Source organism: Anomaloglossus baeobatrachus, chromosome 3 (genome assembly GCF_048569485.1).
Source record: "Anomaloglossus baeobatrachus isolate aAnoBae1 chromosome 3, aAnoBae1.hap1, whole genome shotgun sequence".
Taxonomy (NCBI): domain Eukaryota; kingdom Metazoa; phylum Chordata; class Amphibia; order Anura; family Aromobatidae; genus Anomaloglossus; species Anomaloglossus baeobatrachus.
Window position 1 is genome coordinate 385,955,619 of NC_134355.1, and position 23,766 is coordinate 385,979,384.

Consider the following 23,766-nt stretch of genomic DNA (forward strand, 5'->3'; position numbering starts at 1 on the left):
CATCAGCCTCCCCCTCCCAGCCTCCCCCAGCATCAGCCTCTCTCCTCCCAGCATCAGCCTCTCTCATCCCAGATTAGCCTCTCTCCTCCCAGCATCAGCCTCTCCTCTCTGTCCCCAGCAACAGCCTCTCTCCTCCCAGCCTTCCCCAGCATCAGCCTCTCTCCTCTCAGCCTCCCCCAGCATCAGCCTCCCCCAGCATCAGCCTCTCTTCTTCCAGCCTCCCCCAGCATCAGCCTCTCTCCTTCCAGCCTCCCCCAGCATCAGCCTCCCTCTCCCAGACTTCCCCAGGATCAGCCTCTCTCCTCCCAGCCTCCGTCCTCCCAGCCTTCCCCAGCATCAGCTTTCCCCTCCCAGCCTCCCTCAGCATCAGCCTTCCCCAGCATCAGCCTATCTCCTCCCAGCCTCAGCCTCTCTCCTTCCAGCCTCCCCCAGCATCAGCCTCTCTCCTTCCAGCCTCCCTCAGCATCAGCCTCCCCTTCCCAGCCTTCCCCAGGATCAGCCTCTCTCCTCCCAGCCTCCTTCCTCCCAGCCTCCCCCTCCCAGCCTCCTTCAGCATCAGCCTTCCCCTCCCAGTCTCCCCCAGCATCAGCCTCCCCCTCACAGCCTTCCCCATGATCAGCCTCTCTGCTCCCAGCCTCCTCCAGCACGCCGTGCTCCTCTGCCGACACTCACACACCCGATCGCATCCACTCACACACACCCGATCGCATCCACTCACACACACCCGATCGCATCCACTCACACACACCCGATCGCATACACTCACACACACCCGATCGCATACACTCACACACACAGACACTGACGATATCGCACATACGCGCTCACACTCACAACATCCGGAGAAATCACATGCCTCTGGCCATGTGATCCTCCGTCAGGTCCTGGAAGGTCACAACAGCACAGTATCGAGGCCGAGAAGCAAGCGATATCGCCGGATGCTGTGAGTGTGTGGATGCGATGTGAGGTGTGTGTGAGGTGTGTGTGAGGTGTGTGTGAGGTGTGTGTGAGGTGTGTGTGTGAGAGTGAGTGTGATCTGATGTGTGTGTATGTTTGTGTGTGTGCTGTTATGTGTGTGCGTGTGGATCTTCCGCCGCAGCAGGACCTTGATGCGCTTGTAACCATGCTCGCATGGTTACCAACGTATCCACACCACTCCCGTGTGAGCGGGGTCGGGGGTGGGAGGTGGGGGGGAGTACAGTACTCACCTCCGTGACAGCCGTGTCAGTTCGGGGAATGCGCGGGGGAGGGGGAGGGGGAGTACAGTACTCACCTCCGTGACAGCCGTGTCAGTTCGGGGAATGCGCGGGGGGAGGGAGGGGGCAGGGCCAGAGCTAGCGTGCATTGCGTGAGGGGGGCGGGGCGTGGCGTGGCCGAATTGCCAATGCCTGCAGGGTGCCGGGGCGAGAGGCCAATCTGTGGGGGGGTGGAGCCTGGGCGAGCGGCTGGCCAATCCATGTGGGGGCGCAGCCTGGGCGAGCGGCCAATCGGTGTGGGGGGGCGGGGCCATGGCGAGCCCAGCGGCCAATCAGCTTTGTGTCACCGTAAGGACACAATTTTGGAGCATGACAGACAGACAGATAGACAGACAGATAGACAGACAGACAGACAGACAGACAGACAGACAGAATAAGGCAATTATATATACAGATTCTAACAGCATAGTGGACTTGTGCCCAGATGCCAAACACAGGGTACTGGTGCTATTGCAACTGTGCATTCATAAGATCACATCTGCATTGTATCTATGGAGCGAGACTCCATTACAAAAGTAGCCAGCAGGGGGAGGTCTTGGTATAGAAGCAAACAAAGGAAAATACTGGCATCTGCACAAAATCTGCATAATCAGCAGGGATTTTTGGTGACAAAGATCATCTTTTCAAGAGGTTGTCTGATCTTTTTTTGAGGTGATCCAGCTTTACTAACTTCCAATGATCAGTTATTATTGTCATGGACGTGTCTGCTAATTATAGCATTACATGCAGCCATTAAAATGAGTGGCTGTACATGGAATGCATGGGCAGATGGGGTCCTCCAAGGACAGCAGATACTTATACGAAGAATTTCGCCTTCATAGAGGAGAAAATCCTCTCGCCTCCCTCTATGATGCTCATGTGCCCTATATTGATGACACAAACCCTTAAATTCCTGCTGAATTTAGTGATTACAGTAGTGCTCTACTAAGGAAGTGTGTGGCTGCGGCTAGCACAGTTATGGGACTCTGTGACTGTAGCTCGTAATATTCTGGATGCACTTTGCCAATACTAAGAGGACCTTTCACCAAATTTTCATGGTGAGCTGGACATAGGATGTAATAGTGCCTGTAAATCTGAAGAAAACATTTTTTTTTTTACTCGCCTCATCACCATTAGGGAGATATTATAAATTAAAATATGAGTAATCTTTTATAAAGTGTACATGAGGACTTCCCCCCCGAATAAGTTGCTATCTGATAACACCAACTTGGTTGTTTTAAAGGGCTTGTCCACTACTCGAGCAACGCCTTCTCATTTCTTATGTTTCCCCCTATTAAAATATAAAAGCTCATACCCACTTGCTATCGGCACAGGTGGCGATGTATTCTGCAGCCCCTGGGCCATTTTCGAAGGACTACAGTGCTCGGTTGGCAGCCGCGCTTTCCTGGCTGCTGGACCTTTATATCCACAATTGCACGCAGCGTTCACTGTTGAATGCTGTGTGCAGGGGTATTAAAGTTAATCTGTGGGTGGAGTTAAAGCGTGGTGTGCTGAGCTCCCTTCCCACAGATGAAAAGAGAGAGGAACTGCAGTGCTGCCAGCATCCTGCCAGTGCCGAGTTGTATACCCCTCAGAGCTGTATGTCCCCCACCCCAGTGCTGTGTACCCCTCAGAGCTGTATGTCCCCCACCCCAGTGCTGTATGACCCTCCACCTTCGTGCTGTATAGCACCCCAGAGCTGTTTTTCTCCCCACCTCAGACGTGTTTTGCCCCCCAGAGCTGTATATCCCCCACCCCAGTGCTGTATACCCCCAGAGCTGTATGTTCCCCCACCCCAGTGCTGTATAGCCTCCCCAGAGCTGTGTGTCCCCCACCCCCAGTGCTATATATTCCCCTCCAGAGCTGTATGTTCCCCTTCCCCCTGTGCTGTATAGTGCCCTCCAGAGCTCAGTGGTGTATGCCCCTCCGAGCTGTATATCCCCCACCCCAGTGCTGGATACTCCCCAGAACTGTATGTCCCATCACCTCAGTACTGTATGTGTGACGCCCCTGGACTATCGGGTCGTCACAGGGTATTGCACAATCTTCCCTCCCGTGCAGTATCCACCTCCTTCTTGGTTTTTGTCCTTAACCATATGGTGTTGCCTACATCGGCTAATCAAATCCTAGACACACCCTGCACCACACCAACCAAACACACCAGTGGACGGCTTGAGTGGAATAGCATCGCCCACCTGGGGTGTTGGGGAGGGAAGGTGAGGAGTGTCAAGCAGTGTAGTCTGGTAGTGGAAAGTGAGAGGAGGTCGAGAGCAGGGCTCCTGGGAAACAATATGGCAGGTGGTGGTCTTTGCCTAGAGGAGTCGGGCCTCCATTGTCGCAGGGGATCATGGTAAGGGGCACGGATCTGTCGAGGAGGACAGCCGGCAGCCTTGCACCATTACCAGGCTGGGACCAAGGCACAACGGGGTACGTGGACCCTAGCTCGGGGAGTAGCTTCAGGCAACTCGATAATTTACCCGCGGAGAACGGAGCCTTCAAGATTTGTTCTCCACCCGCTCCAAAATCGGGCACTAGCGCAACAAGGGGGATAGGACTTTCCAATCCAAAACGGTCCAGAAAATCCCGAGCGTGAGCCCTGAGAGCAAGCTCTCACACTTAGCCATAGTGGGGAGCGGGACCCGGCAAGTTTCACACTACCGGGGCCATCAAAGAAGTAAACTTAGTGCCAGCAGGCAGGTCACGGCTCACCAAGCAGCACCGTTGGGGATGGGACCCGAACTAGCTTCCCTCAGCGGCAGCGGTGTCCAGAGACTTCTTTTACCAGTTGTCGGTGTCTGCTTAATGGACTGAGTGAGTACCAAAGTGACACCCCCTTGCACCCAACAGCATTCCCCTGCAAACAACGAGTCCCGGGGTATTCCCCCTACCCGTGGAGGGTTCTAATACCTGGCTGCTCCATTCCATCATCCTCGGGTACTCCCACCTGCAGCGGTGGTACTCCTAATTACCACATACCACGGGTGGCGTGAAGTACCAAGCGAGCAGCAAAAGGTAAGGGAAGGGGACCCCTGCATCTAATGAAGGGGGAGATGGTGACCCCTGACTGCTCCCAGAGCTGTATGTCCCCCAACCCCAGTGCTGTACACCACCCCAGAACTATATATCCCCACCCCAGTGCTGTATACTTTCCCAGAGCTGGTTGTCCCTCCAACCCAGTGCTGTATACCCCCAGAGCTGTATGTCCCCCAACCCTAATGCTGTATACCCACCAGAGCTGTATGTTCCCCCAACCTTGAGCTAAATGCCCCCCTCTAGAGCTGTATGCCCCCCATTGCTGCATGCCCTGTCCCCAGTAATGTGTATGTCCCCAGGCTCTACTGTGATGTATATACAGCAGGGTCAGTGTGCACTGTGCTTAGCCTTGTCTGTTAGTGACTGCCACCAATCAGTGCAGCACAGCCACATCCCCAGGAGGATCTGGATGGGGGATAAGCGGGGGAAATTACTGTAACTTGCTGCTAGCTTCTCCATATTAAAAATACCTAATGTGTCTATGTGCATGTATGATGTCTGTCTATGTATGTCAGTGTATATGACTGTGTATATATATTTATGTCTATTTACATGTATTTTTGTAAATTTGTCTTTATGTATATACCCATATGCCTGTATGTGCACGTATCTGTGTATGTGCGTGTCTGTATGTGCATGGGGCCCACTGAGACTCTTATACTTGGGGCTCACAAAAGCATGGAGCCGGTGTGACAAGTCAGGGTGTCACAGGGTACTGCACCCTCTTTATCTCTTAGTGCAGGACTCAATCCCCCCATGGTTCTGGGTTCCCAACCTATGGTACTGCCTCCATCCGCATCCAAATTCCAACCGCACCACACCCTGTGAAACACACCAGTGGACTGCTGTGCTGGGACAGGGTCGCCCACCTAGGGGTCAGGCAGACTGCTGGGAAGGAAGTAGGACAGAATAGAAGTAGCTCCCAGAGAGTGAGGAGCTGGGAGTAGCAGCTCCTAGAGAGTAGTGTTAGCCCTCGAGAAGTGAGAAGCTAGGGGAGTGTGTGGCTCCCTGGAATTTAGAGGTTGGGTTGCAGACAGTGGTCTGGGCCTGGAGGAGTCGGAGACCCGGTCGCAGGTAATTGAGGCTGGGTGCCTAGACCTGGTCTTGGAGGAGGGTCAGCAGCTTGAGTCTAATAACCGGTCCGGGACCGAAAGTATGGCGGGGTACTGGACCCTAGATCGAGGAGTAGCTTCAGACAAATTGGCAATTAACCTGCGGAGGATAGGGACTTTATGGACTGTCCCCAAGAAGCTCAGAGATCAGAGGCACTAGCGCAACGAGGGGGATAGGGCTTTCCAACCCACGCAGCCCACAGAAATCCCAAGCGTGAGCCCTTGAGAGCGCAGCTCCACTACTAATATGTAGGGAGCGGGGCCCGGACAGCTTTATGCCAACGGGTCACCAGAACACTAGTACTATAGGGAACGGATACCCGAACGGGCTCCCCCAAGAGCACAGCAGCACCCAGAGACTTGGTTTGCCTTGTTGCCAGAGTCTGCTTTGCGGTTGCGTCACCAACACTGCCTGAGTGAGTACATGGTCCTCCCCTGCTTCCAACCAGCCCTGCGCTCCCCTACACCAGCATCTCCACCATCCAGAGTCCCGGGGCCTCCCCTACCCGTGGAGGGAACGTCATCTGGCTGCCCCACTCCATCTCCCCTCGGTACTTTCATCGGCAGCATCGGTACTCCCCTTACCGCGAACAACGGGTGGCGTCATGAACTCTTATCCCTTGTAAATAGTCCCCTTTACATTCGAGTGGCTGCAGGCCCCTGGGTCTGGAGACCCTCGAGTCACAGCAGACCCCCGGATACGAGCGGTTTGACAGAGGCAGGGGCGGAGCACCGGCCCTGGGTGGTGCCATTCCAGAGATGTCGGCGTTCAAGTTCCCAGGGCTCACGTGAGGTTGTTATCTCACATGAGCCTTGCACCCAGTCCGTGCCTTTCGTACAAATGATTAATCAACAAGAAGTAAGTGGTGAGTAGCCAGCCGCAACTCTTACTTCCTCTGAAGGTAGTGATTGGGTGTGAGGCTCGTACAAGATAACCTCACCTGAACTTTTGGAACGTGAGCACCAACACAGCTGGAGTGGCACCACCATCAGAGGGGAGTATGAGATTTTTTTATTTTAATTGGAAGACATGTGGAATGAGAAGGAGTTGTCAGAGTAGTGGATAACCCCCTAACTCTCAAATATGGCCAAACTGGTGTAAAATGGCATCTTGGCAGCTTCACGCTTGATTTTCCTCCATTCATGGGCAGTTATTTTGCACCTTTTTTGCCCAACACGTGTCGTGCAACCCTGTTGGCTATTTGCCATGAAACGCTTGATTGTTCAGTGATCATGCTTCAAAAGTTTGACAATTTCAAGACTGCTGCATCCCTCTGCAAGACATCTCACAATTTTGGACTTTTCAGAGCCCGTCAAATCTCTCTTCTGACCCATTTTGCCAAAGGAAAGGAAGTTGCCTAATAATTAAGCACACCTTATATAGGGTGTTGATGTCATTTTACCACATCCCTCCTCATTACAGAGATGCACATCACCTGATTTACTTTATTGGTAGTTGGCTGTCAAGCCTATACAGCTTCGAGTAGGACAACATGTATAAAAAAATATCATGTGATCAAAATACTAATTTGCCTAATAATTCTGCACACAGTGTACACAGTGTGCAGAATTATTAGGCAAATGAGTATTTTGATCACATGATACTTTTTATACATATTGTTCTACTCCAAGCTATATAGGCTTGAGAGCCAACTACCAATTAAGTAAATCAGGTGATGTGCATCTCTGTAATGCGGAGAGGGGTGGTGTAATGACAAAGTCTAAAACGTCAAGACTGGGCCAAGAAATATCTTAAGACTGATTTTTCAAAGGTTTTATAGACTGATGAAATGAGAGTGACTCTTGATGAGACAGATGGATGGGCCAGAGGCTGGATCAGTAAAAGGAAGATAGCTCCACTCCAACTCAGTTGCCAGCAAAGTGAAGGTGTGATACTGGTATGGGCTGGTATCATCAAAGATTAACTTGTGGGACCTTTTCGGGTTGAGGATGGTGTGAAGCTCAACTCTGACCTACTGCCAGTTTCTGGAAGACAACTTCTTCTAGCAGTGGTTCAGGAAGAAGTCGGTATCGTTCAAGAAAAACATGATTTTCATGCAGGACAATGCTCCATCACATGCATCCAACTACTCCACAGCGTGGCTGGCCAGCGAAGGTCTAAAATATGAAAAAATAATAATATGGCCCCCTTGTTCACCTGATCTGAACCCCATAGAGAACCTGTGGTCCCTCATAAAATGTGAGATCTACAGGGAGGGAAAATAGTACACCTCTCGGAACAGTGTCTGGGAGGCTGTGGTGGCTGCTGCACACAATGTTAATCGTAAACAGATCAAGCAACTGACAAAATCTATGGATGGTCGGCTGTTGAGTGTCATCATAAAGAAAGGTGGCTATATTGGTCACTAATTTTTTGAGGTTTTGTTTTTGCATGTCAGAAATGTTTATTTCTAAGTTTTGTGCAGTTATATTGGTTTACCTGGTGAAAATAAACAAGTGAGATTGGAATATATTTGGTTTTTATTAAGTTGCCTAATAATTCTGCACAGCAATGGTTACCTGCACAAACAGATATCCTCCTAAGATAGCCAAATCTAAAAAAAAAACCCACTCCAACTATATTGTAAGTTGTTGTATAATAGTTGTTGTATAATAGTTGTTGATCAATAATAAAAAAGTCATCTAAAATACAACTTGCCTAATAATTCTGCACACGATGTACATGAGAGTGCCTAATGCTATATGGGTCTGCATTGTGCTATATGGGGGCTATATACTACATGAGGGTTCCTAATGCTATCTGGATCTGCATTGTGCTATATGGAGGCTGCTTAATGTTATATAGGGGTTGCATAGTGCTATATGGGGGTTGCATAGTGCCATATGGGGGTTGCATAGTGCCATATGGGGGTGCATAGTGTCATATGGGGATTGCATAGTGCCATATGGGGCCTGTATAGTACCATATGGGGGCTGCATAGTGCCATATGGGGGCTGCATAGTGCAATATGGAGGCTGCACAGTGCAATATTGGGGCTGCATAATACTACATGAGGGCTACATAATACTTTATGGAGGACAATGGGGGCTTCATAACACTATATGGAGGAATATGGGGGCTGCATACCTACCTACATGCTGTATACTGCCTCAGGAGCTGTACGTCCCCCTACCCCAGTGCTGTATGCCACCCCAGAGTTGTATGTCACCCCGAACCCCAGAGCTGTATACCCGCAGAGCTGCATGTCACCCCCCACCTCAGAGCTGTTTGTCCCCCCCCCCGCCCCAGAGCCACTGCCCCCCTCTAGAGCTGTATAGCCCTCTCTGGAGCTGTATAATCCTTTCCTAATATGTATGCCCCCCAGTAATGTGTATGTCCCCAGCCTCTCTTGTGATGTATATGTGACGCCCTGGACAAGCCAGGGGTCACAGGTAATGACATCACCACACCCTACACCCCGGTTAGGCACATCAAAGCTAGACCAGAAATCCTTGTTGCCTTCCTCCAGGGGCTGATGTCCACTCCAGGGGGTGGAGCCAGGCGGTTGGTCTCCACCCACCAAGGAGTTCACAGTCCTGGAGGCGGGAAAACCAGGCAGTGGAGTTGAGGAGAGTTGAGTTTTGGAGAGGGAGAGATGAGGTTTGGAGTTAAAAGTGGAAGGAGGGAAAGTAGTGAAGGAGGAAAGTGACAGCTTTAGAGAGCCTGAAGTTGGTCCGGGTGTGTGCCCCGGACAAAGACAGCAAGGTTAGCAGACGGCGGTGACCGTCTGCAGGAGTGGCCTATCGGAGTTACCGTAAGGACCGTGGACGGGTGGTGGCCCGGCGGTACCGGACCGGTACACAAGGAGAAGCCAGCACCATTGGCAGGGGCCTTTCGGATCCCGGCAAGGCTAGGAGTCGCCGTGAATTTGCCAAATCCGTCAGTGAAGGGGACCTCTGGGTCTCCAAACAACTAAGTCCCGATTGAAGGCAACCGTCCAACCGTATGAGAGAGATACCGCCACTGCCAAGGCACCAGTTTCTCAGGGCCAGCACCTGCGGGCAAAGAGGGGCTCCTCCGGCCCATATCCAAGTCGGGGAGCGGGTTAACGGTGGGAATCCATCGGTACCATCATTGAACTTAGGTGCACGGAAAGAGACAGTCACCGATAACTACCAGGGAAAAGCAACAGCAGCCGTCCGTGGGAACCGTCTTTCCAGCCGTGTGTTTTACCGAGAACTGTGTCACCGTCTCAGGCTGAGTGAGTACCACCGTGCCATGAGGCACAGCGCTGCCCCCCCCCCCCCCCGCGACCCTGCACCTCACCAGGCCCCGCATCTGGCCTGCCATCTCTCATCCTCCACCCCATCACTGGGCCCCGGGACAACCAACCCCTACCCACGGAGGGGGGAACTAACAATTCTGCTGCTCCCTGTCACCGCTCCCGGGATCCCCATACAGAGCAGCGGTGGTGTTACCAAAAATCCCCACAACCATGGGTGGCGTCACGGACAATAAATCCCCAAAAATCTATCCCCTTTTCACTCACGGGCGAGGAGCGCCGCTCGAGTTCCCGGGATCCGGCCCATCGCTCGAGCCACCGAGCAGCAGCGGCCACAGCAGCAGCGGCGGCCGGACCCGAGCAGTGGGAGAGCGCAGCGTCCCCTCCTCCGCCCGCGACATATATACAGCAGTATCTATGTGCTCTATGTGCAGCTATGTCTGTTAGTGACGGCCACCAATCAGCGTGGCACTGACACATGGGATGTGAATGAGGTTGTTGCCGGCTTCCAAATATAAGAAATATCTCTAATGTGTCTGTGTGTGCATGTATGATGTGTATTTATGTATGTCAGTGTATATGACTGTGTCTAGATTTATGTCTATTTATATGTGTTTTTGTGAATCTCTCTTTAAATATGTATGTATGCTTGCATGTGTATGTATCTCGGCATGTCTATGTGTGGATGGGGCCCACTGAGATTCTTTTGCCCAGGGCCAGGGTCGTATTTACCATTAGGCACCGGAGGTCCAGTGCCTGGGATGGCGGGTTGCGGGGGGGTGGCGCCAAGGGCGAGAGTAAAAAAAAAAAAAATTAAACAAATTTTTTTTTGTAATTTCCCTCCCCAGACTCATTGCTAAAACCGGAGTCTGGGGGGGTAGTTAGTTGGTGGTCCCATGATTAATTTGTATCAGCGTCTTAAACACTAATACAAATCATACTCCATACCTGCTCCCTGCGCGCCGGCACTTCCAGGGTCAGGAGCTGCAATCAGCTCCCTGGCCTGGCGCGCTCACTGATGACGTCACAGGCAGCGCGATGATCACCTCACCGCTGCTGGCGTCTCTGCAGACTGAGTGCCGCGCTGAGGAGGAGAGAAGTCACCAGAGCCAGGAGGTAAGCGCTATAGAGCTGAAGATAGCAGCAGCAGGATAATCTGCATGGGACAGGGGCCGCCATAGGGAGCGCTCACTATGGGAAAAGGAGGTGCATGGGGTGTAATCTGTGTGGGATCTCTATGGGGCAGCAGCCATAGGAGGAGCGCAGTATAGGAAATTGGGTGCATGGAGGGGGATCTCTATGGGGCAGCAGCCATAAGGGGCGCACTGTATAGGAAAGTGGGTGCATGGAGGGGGATCTCTATGGGGCAGCAGCCATAGGGGGCGTACTGTATAGGACAGGGGGTGCATGGAGGGGGATCTCTATGGGGCAGCAGCCATAGGGGGCGCACTGTATAGGAGAGGGGGTGCATGGAGGGGGATCTCTATGGGGCAGCAGCCATAGGGGGTGCGCTCTATAGGAAAGGGGGTGCATGGAGGGCGATCTCTATGGGGCAGGGGGCAGCAGCCATAGGGAGAACTCTATATAGGAAAGGGGTTGCATGGAGGGGATCTCTATGGGGAAGGGGCAGCAGCCATAGGGGGTGCGCTGTATAGGAAAGGGGGTGCATGCAGTGGGATCTCTATGGGACAGGGGCAGCAGCCATAGGGACTGCGTTGTATAGGAAAGGGGGTGCATGGAGTGGGATCTCTATGGGACAGGGGCAGCAGCCATAGGGAGCGCTCTATATAGGAAAGGGGTTGCACGCAGGGGGATCTCTATGTGACAGTGGCAGCAGCATAGGGAGCGCTCTGTATGGAAAAAGGGGGTAAATGGAAGAGGATCTCTATGGGGCAGGGGCATAGGGAGCGCTCTATATAGGAAAAAGGGGGTAAATGGAGGAGGATCTCTATGGGGCAGGGGCAGCAGTATAGGAGCGCTCTATATAGGAAAACGGGGTACATGGAGGGGGATCTCTATGGGACAGGGGCAGCAGCATAGGGAGCGCTCTGTATGGGAAAAGGGGGTGCATGGAGGGGGATCTCTATGGGACAGGGGCAGCAGCATAGGGAGCGCTCTGTATGTGAAAAGGGGGAAAGGGGGTGTATGGAGGGGGATCTCTATGGGACAGGGGCAGCAGCATAGGGAACGCTCTCTATAGGAAAAGTGGGTGCATGGAGGCGATCTCTATGGGGCAGGGGCAGCAGTATAGGGAGCACTCTATATAGCAAAAGGGGGTGCATGGAGGGGGATCTCTATGTGACAGTGGCAGCAGCATAGGGAGCACTCTGTATGGGAAAAGGGGGTGCATGGAGGGAGATTTCAATGGGGCAGAGGCAGCAGCATAGGGAGCACTCTATATAAGAAAATGGGGTGCATGGAGGGGGATCTCTATGGAGCAGGGGCAGCAGTATAGGGAGCACTCTGTATGGGAAAAAGGGGGTGCATGGAGGGGAATCTCTATGGGGAAGGGGGCAGTAGCATAGGGAGCGCTCTGTATGATAAAGGGGGTGCATGTAGTTGGCTCTGTGTGGGCTCACAGCGTGATCTGTATGGGGCAGGGGGCAGCCTGTGGGGTGGAATCACTGTGGAAAAGGGGGCAGCGTGGGGTGGGCTCAGTATGGAAAAGGGGGCACCGTGGGGTGGGCTCAGTATGGAGAAAGGGCAACATGGCTCAGTATGTAGAAGTCTAATGTGTGGGAGACAGTTCGAATAGGGGGCAGCATGTGGTGCAGACAGTTTGAAAATCGTACTTCCTAAGTGAGGAGTGTGTAGTGGGTGTAACTCATGAGGGGAGATGGTGTGGTATATAAAGGGGGCAGTGTGGAAGCCATGTACCATAATATAGACAGTGGGGGGGGGTGTCATTTTTTTTGTGCAGGAATTAAAGCGAGGGACAGATATTTATTCTGGGGGCTTATTTAGGGAACAGCATGGTTGATTATTTTTACAATGACATGTTATTTTTAAGGGCACTGTGTCGTCATGTGCTGCAGAAGAGCAGAGAAGATGGAGGTCTGCAGAGACGAGCTGTGGATGTGAAGTCATCATGGCACCAGGACCTGTGAGGTACCGAAGTTTGGGGCTGGATAAATGCAGGTGATGGCTAAACACATTGGCTATTGCAGGTTTTAAGCGATCGCTGATCTATATCCAGCAGATGGTCAATGGTTTAACAGCTGCTGAGCCTGTGACAGCACTTTCATGTGCACAGTACGATCTTTACCATGATCGTTCTGTGCACATAGAATTGCACTGTTCTTAGCAGCATGTGTTCACAGGACAATGTGCGGCCAAGAAAGATATTTAAAGGCATCTGTCACCCCCCCAAATGCCAATTAAACTGTAGAAACATTTTTTAGGGAACACAGCCCATATAAAAATCATGCCAGGTAGAAACAGTGTAAGCTAACAATAAAAAAAAATCTTCTATTTGTTTTGTTTTTTTTTGCAGTGAGGGGGCATTGTGCACTTTTGCCGTGGCCTATGCCATAAACAAAAGTGAATCTTTTATCAAATGTTAAGTTGAGCTGTATACAGTCATGGGCAAACGTTTTGAGAATGCTACAAATATTAATTTTTACAAAGTCTACTGCTTAAGTTTTTCTAATGGCAATTTGCATATACTCCAGAATGTCATAAAGAGTCAGCTTTACAGCAATTACTTGCAAAGTCAATATTGGCTATGAAAATGAACTTTAACCCCCAAAACACATTTCAACATCATTGCATTCCTGTCTTAAAAGGAGCAGCTAACACTGTTTTAGTGATTGTTCCATTAACACAGGTGTGGGTGTTGATGAGGACAGGGCTGGCGATCAATCAGTCATGATTAAGTAAGAATGACACCACTGGACACTTTAAAAGGAGGCTGGTGCTTGGTATCATTGTTTCTCTTCAGTTAACCATGGTTATCTCTAAAGAAACACGTGCAGCCATCATTGCTCTACACAAAAATGGCCTAACAGGGAAGAGTATCACAGCTACAAAGATTGCACCTCAGTTAACAATCTATCGCATCATCAAAAACTTCAAGGAGAGAGCTTCCATTGTTGCCAAAAAGGCTCCAGGGCGCCCAAGAAGGACCAGCAAACGCTAGGACCGTATCTTAAAACTGTTTCAGCTGCGGGATCGGACTACCAGCAGTGCCGAGCTAGCTCAGCAATGGCAGCAGGCTGGTGTGAGTACTTCTGCATGCACTGTGAGGCGGAGACTCTTTGAGCAAGGCCTGGTTTCATGGAGGGCAGCAAAGAAGCCACTTCTCTCCAGAAAAAACATCAGGGACTGACTGATATTCTGCAAAAGGTACAGGGAGTGGACTGCTGAGGACTGGAGTAAAGTCATTTTCTCAGATGAATCCCCTTTTCGATTGTTTTGGACATCTGGAAAACAGCTTCTTAGGAGAAGAAGAGGTGAGCGCTACCACCAGTCTTGTCTCATGCCAATTGTTAAGCATCCTGAAACGATTCATGTGTGGGGTTGCTTCTCAGCCAAGGGAATTGGCTCACTCACAGTCTTGCCTATAAACACAGCCATGAATAAAGAATGGTACCAGAATGTCCTCCAAGAGCAACTTCTCCCAACTGTCCAAGAGCAGTTTGGCGCCCAACAATGCCTTTTCCAGCATGATGGAGCACCTTGCCATAAAGCAAAGGTGATCACTAAATGGCTCATGGAACAAAACATAGAGATTTTGGGTCCATGGCCTGGAAACTCCCCAGATTTTAATCCCATTGAGAACTTGTGGGCAATCATCAAGAGACGGGTGGACAAACAAAAACCAACTAATTCTGGCAAAATGCAAGCATTGCTTATGCAAGAATGGACAGATATCAGTCAGGATTTGGTCCAGAAGTTGATTGAGAAGGGTCAACACTAAAAATATTGACTTGCTGCATTAACTCATTCTAACTGTCAATATAACCTTTTGGTACTCATAATATGATTGCAATTATATTTCTGTATGTGATGTAAACATCAGACAAACACAATTAAAAACCACAGGGCAACAAATCATGTGAAAATATAATTTTGGTGTCATTCTCAAAACTTTTGGCCACGACTGTACACCTGGTATGATTTCTGTATGGGCTATATACACCTAGTATGATTTTTGTATGGGCTATATACACCTGGTATGATTTCTGTATGAGCTGTACACACCTGGTGTGATTTCTGTATGAGCTGTATACACCTGGTGTGATTTCTGTATGGGCTGTGTACACCTGGTATGATTGCTGTATGGGCTGTGTACACCTGGTATGATTTCTATATGGGCTGTGTATACCTGGTATGATTTCTGTATGGGCTGTGTACACCTGGTATGATTTCTGTATGGGCTGAGTACACCTGGTATGATTTCTGTATGCGCTGTGTACACCTGGAGTGATTTCTGCATGGGCTGTATACACCTGGTGTGATTTCTATATGGGCTGTATACACCTGGTGTGATTTATGTATGGGCTGTATACACCTGGTATGATTTCTGTATGGGCTGTATACACCTAGCATCATTTCTGTATGGGCTGTATACACCTGGAATCATTTCTGTATGAGCTGTATACACCCGGTATGATTTCTGTATGGGCTGTATACACCCGGTATGATTTCTATATAGGCTGTATACACCCGGTATGATTTCTATATGGGCTGTATACACTCAGTGTGATTTCTGTATGAGCTGTATACACCTGGTATCATTTCTGTATGAGCTGTATACACCTGGTATGATTTCTGTATGGGCTGTATACACTTAGTATGATTTCTGTATGGGCTGTATACACCTGGTATGATTTCTGTATGGGCTGTATACACCTGGTATGATTTCTGTATGGGCTGTATACACCTGCTATGATTTCTGTATGGGCTGTATACACCTGGTATTATTTCTGTATGGGCTGTATACATGTGGTGGGATTTCTGTATGGGCTGTATACCCCTGGTGTGATTTCTGTATGTGCTGTATACCCCTGGTGTGATTTCTGTATGTGCTGTATACCCCTGGTGTGATTTCTGTATAGGCTGTATACACCTGGTATGATTTCTGTATAGGCTGTATACATATGGTATGATTTCTGTATAGGCTGTATACATCTGGTATGATTTCTGTATGGGCTGTATACCCCTGGTGTGATTTCTGTATGGGCTGTATACACCCTGTATGATTTTTCTATGTGCGACGTTCCCTATTATGAATATTTGTGCAGGGTGATCGGCATTTTGTGGGAGACAGATTTCCTTTTAAAAATGTCACTATACAAACAAATATTTTGCTCCTGCATCAGGTGATTGACGGCTTGTTGAGGTAGATCGATAATCCGCAGCAGTGTAAACGCACCTTACAGAGAGACTTAATGTTTTAGAAATCATTTTATATGTTTTAGGGTAATTGATTTTGAGCAGATCTGAGGGGAACCCGGTCCCGAGTCCCCCACAATTGCTCCAAAGACCTATTAGGAAAGTGCAGGAGAGCAGACAGAGCAGCGCTGGTTTAGTAGAAAATCAGACTCCTGTTTCCTGAGCCGTGCACTTCACCTATGGGGGTCTCAGGAGACATTACTGCACCAGTCTAAGAATTAATGGACCTTTTTGATGACCCTTCTTTTGAGGATCCTAGAGCATGGTGCATGCTGGGATACTCGAAAGAAGCGTTATCATGGGGCAGAGGCTGCAGTCACTGCCACAGCCTCTGCCCCTCCCTGAAATGAAGCGTCATCAAGGGGCAGGATAGGAAATTATTAATGTAAGTATATTAAAAAATATATATATTTTGGCACTAAATAGATAGGGATTTAGAATGAAAATTACTTTGCCTTCGAACCAAACCTTTAAGTTACTCTTTAAATATTTACTAGTGCGGCTACTAGCAACTAATCAGTACTGTGGTACCTAGTTTGATGATAGTTGGTAACAACAATTTCAATCATCTCCTTACCATTGTTAAGGTATATAAGTTTATATGATAGGGGCTAACCTGACATTGAAAGTGATCGCTGTATAACGTTGGTGATGTGTCATGTATTGACGGTTGTTCTCAGGCTGTATTTCTGTACTGATAATTGTTCTGGTGATGCAGTCATGTACTGACAGTGGTTCTGGGGCTGTATTTCTGTACTGATGATTGTTCTGGTGATGTAGGCATGTACTGACTGTGGTTCTGGTGATGTATTCATGTACTGATGGTTGTTCTTGTGATGTAGTTATGTATGAACGTAGGAACGCAGCATGTAGTGTTTTTTGAGCGTCGGAATCCTTTTTTTTCTACTGAGCATGCTCAACTCTTGTTTTTAATAATTGAAATCAATGTTTCTCTCTCCCTCTCGGCGGCCGAACGATCAGCTGATCGCCTGGCGGCTGGATTTTGAGAGCGATCAGCTGGCTTTTGAGAGCGATCATCTGATCGCTTGGCTACTGTGAACAATCAGGTGATCGCCTAGCGTCCGGCCGCCGGGTGATCAGCTGATCATTCACAATAGCCAGCCGCTGGTAAAACAGTAAAAAAAAAGCAACAAAACAACGGATCGTTGTTTTTCAGCATCAGTCACATCAGTTTTGCCACTATCTGCAACGCATCCGTTGCATAAGTCACACAACTGATTGTGACGGATACAAAAACAAAGCAAGTGTGAAAGCAGCCTTACTAGTAGACGGCGTTATAACTTAAAGTGCCTAGGGCAGCATGAATGCCAAATACGGCACTGCCCAGGACACACAAAAACCTGGACCGGCCCTGATAGTAGGAGACAATTATTTTAATCTGTTAGTAAGAACAACTCTCCTCTCTTTATACTGGCATGCAGGTCTTTGCAATGTAAATGAATCAACACCTTTGTATCTTCTATCTGTGGCTGCATTCACAAAAAATAGCATTTTATTTCATATGAAAATGAGGTGTGAAGTACTGAACAGTGCAATTAAACAAGCCCTCCCATGAATAGTTTCTTTCATTAAATGTGTGTATATGTACATGTAGTGTGAGTGTGTTACTATACTCACCTATCACCTCTTTCTCTGGTATCCAGCACCATTCTGCTCCTCTTCTCAGTGATGTCACGTCACTCCAGACAATAAGCTCCCTCTATGCATGAGCTGAAAATCTATTTTACAATGAAAGCAACTGGAGTCTCATCCTGACGCTCCTTAGACTTAGGGGCACTTTGCACACTACGACATCGCAAGCTGATGCTTGCGATGCCGAGCGCGATATTCCCCGCCCCCGTCGCAGCTGCGATATCTTGTGATTGCTGCCGTAGCGAACATTATCGCTACGGCAGCTTCACATGCACTCACCTGCCCTGCGACGTCGCTCTGGCCGGCGAACCGCCTCCTTATTAAGGGGGCGGGTCGTGCGGCGTCACTGCGACGTCACACGGCAGACGGCAAATAACTGCGGAGGGGCAGAGATCAGCGGAACGTAAACATCCCGCCCACCTCCTTCCTTTCGCATAGTCGGCATGAGCTGCGGTTAGCAGGTAAGGTGATGTTCCTCACTCCAACGGCTTCACACACAGCGATGTGTGCTGCCGCAGTAGCGAGGAACAACATCGTACCGTCGCAGCAGCATAATTATGGAATTCCCCGACACTACACCGATGATACGATTACGACGATTTTACGCTCATTAATCGTATCATCTAGGATTTACACACTACGATGTAGTGACGCTGGAAGTGCGTCACTTTCGACATGACCCCACCGACATCGCACCTGCGATGTCGTAGTGTGCAAAGTGCCCCTTAGTCTTACATTTGGTGACTATGTATTGCTATATAATGTCTTTTGGTACTGCTATTTTGTGCCTATGTGATTTGTTCCATCTGCATTATTTGTGAAGTTTTAGTGTTGATGTGCCATTCTGCTCATGAGTGGATCATTCCCTTGATCTTCTCCATTTTTAAGTGTTCTTAATAATATTGCTCTGTGTATTAATAAACATTTTCACACTTTTCGCATGCAACAAGGGGCTCCTCTTGCTTCATTCCATTATTCTGGATTTTCCAGTACATGATTGGTGTAGTTGTGCCCACTCTTTCCCATGTGTTGTGTTCCAGTGTCAGTCCTGTCTGTATTCCTGGTCCATCTAACCTTGTACACCAGTGCCATTTCTGCTTGAGTTCCTGGTCCATCCAGTCCTGAGTTGCCAGTTCTGGTGCTGCTAGTGTTACTGAATCCAACCAACCTGTCTTCCATTACCAACCTGCTTGAGTTCCTGAACCTGTTCAGAATGTCTTCCTGTACTTGTCCCTATTCCTGAACCCATCCAGCCTGTGTTCCTGTACCTGATCTCTCTTGGTTCCTGAACCCATCCACCGTGTGTTCCTGTATCTGTCCTGTCCCTGTTCCAGTATCAGTCCTGCCTGTGTTTCTAAAGTTCATTTCTGCGACCCAGTACCAGCCTGAGTCTGGTATCCTGCCTGAGTCTGGTGGGCTGCCCTACTCCAGTGTAACAAAAGACCGGCATATCTAGAGTCTAGCTTTTCCAGAGTCCTGAGTCTTCTGTATCCTGCAAGTGTACCTGTTCCAGTCCTGTCTATCTTCCTGAGCCTGTTCCTGTGTCCCAGTACAAGCCTGAGTCCAATGTCCTTCCTGAGTCTGGTGTCCTGCCTGAGTCTGGCCTATCCAGGTTCCGGCCTATCCAGGTTCTGGTGTATTAAGATTCCAGTGTATCCAGGTTCCGGCATATCCAGGGTGCGATGTATTCATTGTCTGGTGTATCCAGAGTCCAGTGTCTCCTGTGTCCTGCCAGTGTACCCTTTCTTGTCCTGTTTGTGTTCCTGGGTCCTAGTACCCTTCCTGTCTGTGGCTCCATTCCTGTCCTGCTGTCATCCATCTACACTCAGCTACCATAGTCCCAGACACAGCCTTGGTAGTGACACCTTCTGTCTACCACCAGCCAAACCCAATCTCACCTTCAGAGGTTCTGGTGAATACCCGGTAGGTGCTTAGTGAAGCCCCTCCCATTTAGGGTAAGCCCGTCTCCTCCTTTGACAAATGCTCATGAAGTGCTTTAACATGCCCAGTGCACTCATGCCTCATTTACATATGAAAAAAATGTCAGTAATGTCAACAATTAATAAAAGTTATAAAGGTGTTGATGGATTTACCAAACCTACATGCTCACAAATATGCAGCTTTGAATGACATAATTGAATAGGGATGATTTATTCTTCTTCATCAACAACTCAATGCAAATAAATGCAAATTGTGCTCAAATAGTAGACATGCAGCTTAAGGCCCATTAACACACAACGACTTACGAGCGATCCCGACAACGATACGTCCTGATAAGGATCGCTGGTAAGTCGCTGGGAGGTCGCTGGTGAGATGTCACACAGTCAGCCCTTACCAATGACACAGTAACGATACAGGTTGCAGTAGCGACTTATATAATGATTTCAGAGGTTATCGGGACCCTGTCACAGAGCGTCAATCACAGCAATGCGTCCTGCCCAGCAGGACATTGCCTTTGAAGAAAATGGTCCAGACCATTCTGCAATGACTGGCGACCTCACAGCAGGGGCCCGATTGCTGGCAGGTGTCACACATAACAAGATCACTGGCAAGATCGTTATTGCGTCACATAAACTGTGAGTCAGCAACGATCTTGTTAGCAATCTCGTTGTGTGTGACGGGGCCTTAACAATTCCACTTATTATTATATAGCTAATTGCAATATTCATACATCAATGGGATATGCACATGACCTCGTTTGGCTTTCTATGTAAAACCCAAAACATTTTCGAATGTAAAGATTTAGCTTAACTCCTTTTTTCATGTGTGATTAACATTGGGAAAATTCTTCTCTACAGAGAATACATGTCTGCATTCTTTACACTTCAATCCCCAGCTAAGCTGCTTAATGTTTCTGGATTAATGGAGTGCACTAAGACATAACACATGCATAGCTGTTTTGTTCCAGCGCGCAGCTGACCGTGAGGCCTGTGATATGTCCAGACGACATCTAATAATTACATCATTCAATCTATGTAACACTTCCCCCCCTTTGAGACAAATGTAACGATTCCTACCCTGACGCAGCGTATGATGTCAAGAAGCAAAGCATATGGGGGAAAAGGAGCAGGCCCTTCTGCAGCATCTTGTTCGGTCAGTCTCAAGTTCTCCACGGGCTGTTCTACTTTCCTACTGTTCCCACAGGCTTTAATTTTTTTTTTTTTTTTAATCTTTAGGACGTTCTTATTGGAGCAAGGAAATCAATGATGTTAAAATTTGCAGCAGTCAGTGATTCATACCGTCAGCCATAAACACTCCCGCCCCTCTCCTTCCCTCCAACTGCTAATACTGTACGTGTCCGCCGCTAGCTGCTCTTGGCAGCTTCTTCCTTCTGCTGAAGCTTGTTCTACTCTTTGTATCGCAGATGAACAAAATACATACCTGTGTTCAAAGAAAAAGATGAGAGCACAAAGCTTGTATAGGATGAGTCTGTTATGTGTAAAGTATGTACCACACCCTTACTGATGAGTTTAGACGTGAAGGAAGCTAATGAGAATATGGAAAATATGCCCCAGCCACAAGTGAGTCAGAAGGAGACAGGGTAGACGGTCTAAGATTACTTCCACAAGCCTCCGTCAGAAACCCCTTAGCCTGCACATTTTCCAATGACTTTATATTTAAGCTGTGTATTAAGTAACTGGCTTCTACACATAGAATACAGTTTATATTATTGCGTGGGTGGCGATAATGAATTTCACATGACTTAGGATGAAATGTACAATAGGACATGTTCCAGCAATGTTCACCACTACAACACTGCAAGCCAGAAGAGTATGGATACATGTGTGCTTACAGCAATACGTACCTCAGTACAGATAAACTCATCCGAGTCCATTGTTTGTCGATTTGAGAAAAAGATAATCACTGCCATATATTGTACATATGCATGAGTTTTCTTCCCTTTTATTATGTCTTCGAATAGTCAGAGAGGCAAAAGTAACTGTCTGGTATCTTGTCTCACCTGAGAATTAAAGGGTATGTTAAACAGACTTAATCCTGGCTTTCCTCAACAGCTACTTTTAGGATCATTGTTATACACATTTAAAGCCCCAAGTCAGCAGGTTTGGACAATCTTAAAGGGAATCTGTCAGCAAGTTTTTGCTATGTAAGTTGAATCCAGCATACTGCAAGGGTTAACATTAAGTTCAGGCATGCCTGTTTTTTCACAGTCCAATCTTTTGTTTATTTGCTATTTCTGTTTAAGCAGCAGGACCCTTATCATTACAGGACTATAAACTCAGATGTCCTAATCTGATTGACACCTCACTGTCAATGTACAATCTCCATTCAAAGCCTGGTGTGGGCAGAACAGCTCCCTGGGCTCAGCTACATGACTAAACCTAAATAATCACATGGTGTCAGAATGGCTGAACCCAGTAATCTAAGTGATTTACTGTTGGATTCAGAATCTCTTTGCCTACATCTTGCTGCTTTCAGATGAGGTAGAAATAACCTGCTGACAGATTCCCTTTAATATAATGAGTATGGCAACCTTAAAGAGGACTTGTCACCAGGTCAAAAGTTTCCTCTTATTTTATTCCCACTGCTCCTTTAAAAATTCAGTTTTTGTGTTGTTGTTTTTTTCTTATTTTAAACCTGCCATATGGTTCCAGAGATTTAGGTCTTTTTATTTAGTGCTATGTTCTTTGGTCTTAACAAGGCAGCGTAGTTCACTGGATAAGAATGCAGAACAGCTTACAGACTGAAAAGCTTGTGAGTGACTCCCACTTAGTAAAGGCCAAAATAAATATTAATAAATAAAAATGCAAGGCCAGTGTATATCGAATCTTGTGGTGCAGTAAAAAAAAAAAAAAAATAAGACAACATGCTCAAAAGAGCAGAGAGGATGAAGTAAGAGCAAAAACAGGCCATGTTTGACCTGGTGACAGGTCCTCTTTAAGAGTCTGTATCACTGCCACATGGTATTATCTCTCACAAGTCTCAATACTTTCTGGTTAGTCTTGAAAGTCATCTTATCACTGTGGACAATGATTTGTCACCACAGTTAAATGCCTGTCCAGATCTAGACGGAAGTATGAAGACTAAAGCGGGCTTTACACGCAATGACATCGCTAGCGAGATGTCGTTGGGGTCAGGGAATTCATGACGTACATCCGGCCTTGTTAGCGACGTCATTGCGTGTGAAACGCAGGAACGACCGTTAACGATCAAAATTAGTTACCTAATCGTTGATCGTTGACACGTCATTCTAATCCCAATTATTGTTGCTGTTGCAGGACGCAGGTTGTTCGTCATTCCTGCGGCAGCACACATCGCTATGTGTGACACCGCAGGAATGAGGAACATCACCATGCCTGCGGCCGCCCGCAACGAGGAAGGAAGAAGGTGGGCGGGATGTTACGGCCGCTCATCTTCGCCCCTCCGCTTCTATTAGGCGGCTGCTTAGTGACGCCGCTGTGACGCCGCATGAACCTCCCCCTTAGAAAGGAGGCGGTTCGCCGGCCACAGCGACGTCGCTAGGCAGGTAAGTATGTGTGACGAGTCCTAGTGATGTTGTGCGCCACGGGCAGCGATTTGCCCGTGACGCACAACCGTCGGGGGTGGGTGATTTCACCAGCGACATCGCTAGCGATGTCGCTGCGTGTAAAGCAGCCTTTAGTGTAATGCTGGAGTAGTCAAACAGCTGTAGGCTTATGCCTGATGGACTGTGTTGACCATACAGCAGTGGACACTGTGCGAACTGATAGTTTGTCCATACTATACTGTGTGAAGTCTTTGATTTGTGTCAGTTTTCTCTTGTTTTTCTCCCAGATTGGAAGCCTGAGAGCAGGGCCCTCACTCCTCTTGGTATGTTTTAAACTAAGTTACTCTGTAATGCCTTGCCTTGTTTGTACAAGATTCCTCTGAATTGTAAAGTGCTATGGAATATGTTGGCGCTATGGAAATAAAAATTATGATTATTAATCATCCATGTTGTTATGATAAATATAATGGTTTCTTTATGTCCCAAGTAAAACAATTCTTTCTCCCTCAAGGTCGTAGTGATGAGTCTGAAATCTGCAATCGAGAAGACCTGGGCAACGTTGGAAGAGAACTGACCAGGGTTGGTGGTGTGAGTATATTCTATGTAGTATTATTTTATGGAATAGAATG

The 23,766-nt window shown here is 48.3% G+C and overlaps 1 protein-coding gene across 1 annotated transcript in view; it reads right to left on the reverse strand.

Annotated features, from left to right (window-relative positions):
- The window catches only part of LOC142296516 (CD109 antigen-like), a 474,860-nt gene extending 453,977 nt beyond the window's left edge, over positions 1–20,883 (reverse strand). Inside the window, exon 1 of the mRNA XM_075340204.1 lies at positions 20,670–20,883. Coding sequence (XP_075196319.1) covers positions 20,670–20,737 — 68 coding nt within the window. The 5' untranslated portion in view covers positions 20,738–20,883. The remainder of the gene's footprint in view (positions 1–20,669) is intronic.
- Between the last annotated feature and the right edge of the window lie 2,883 nt (positions 20,884–23,766).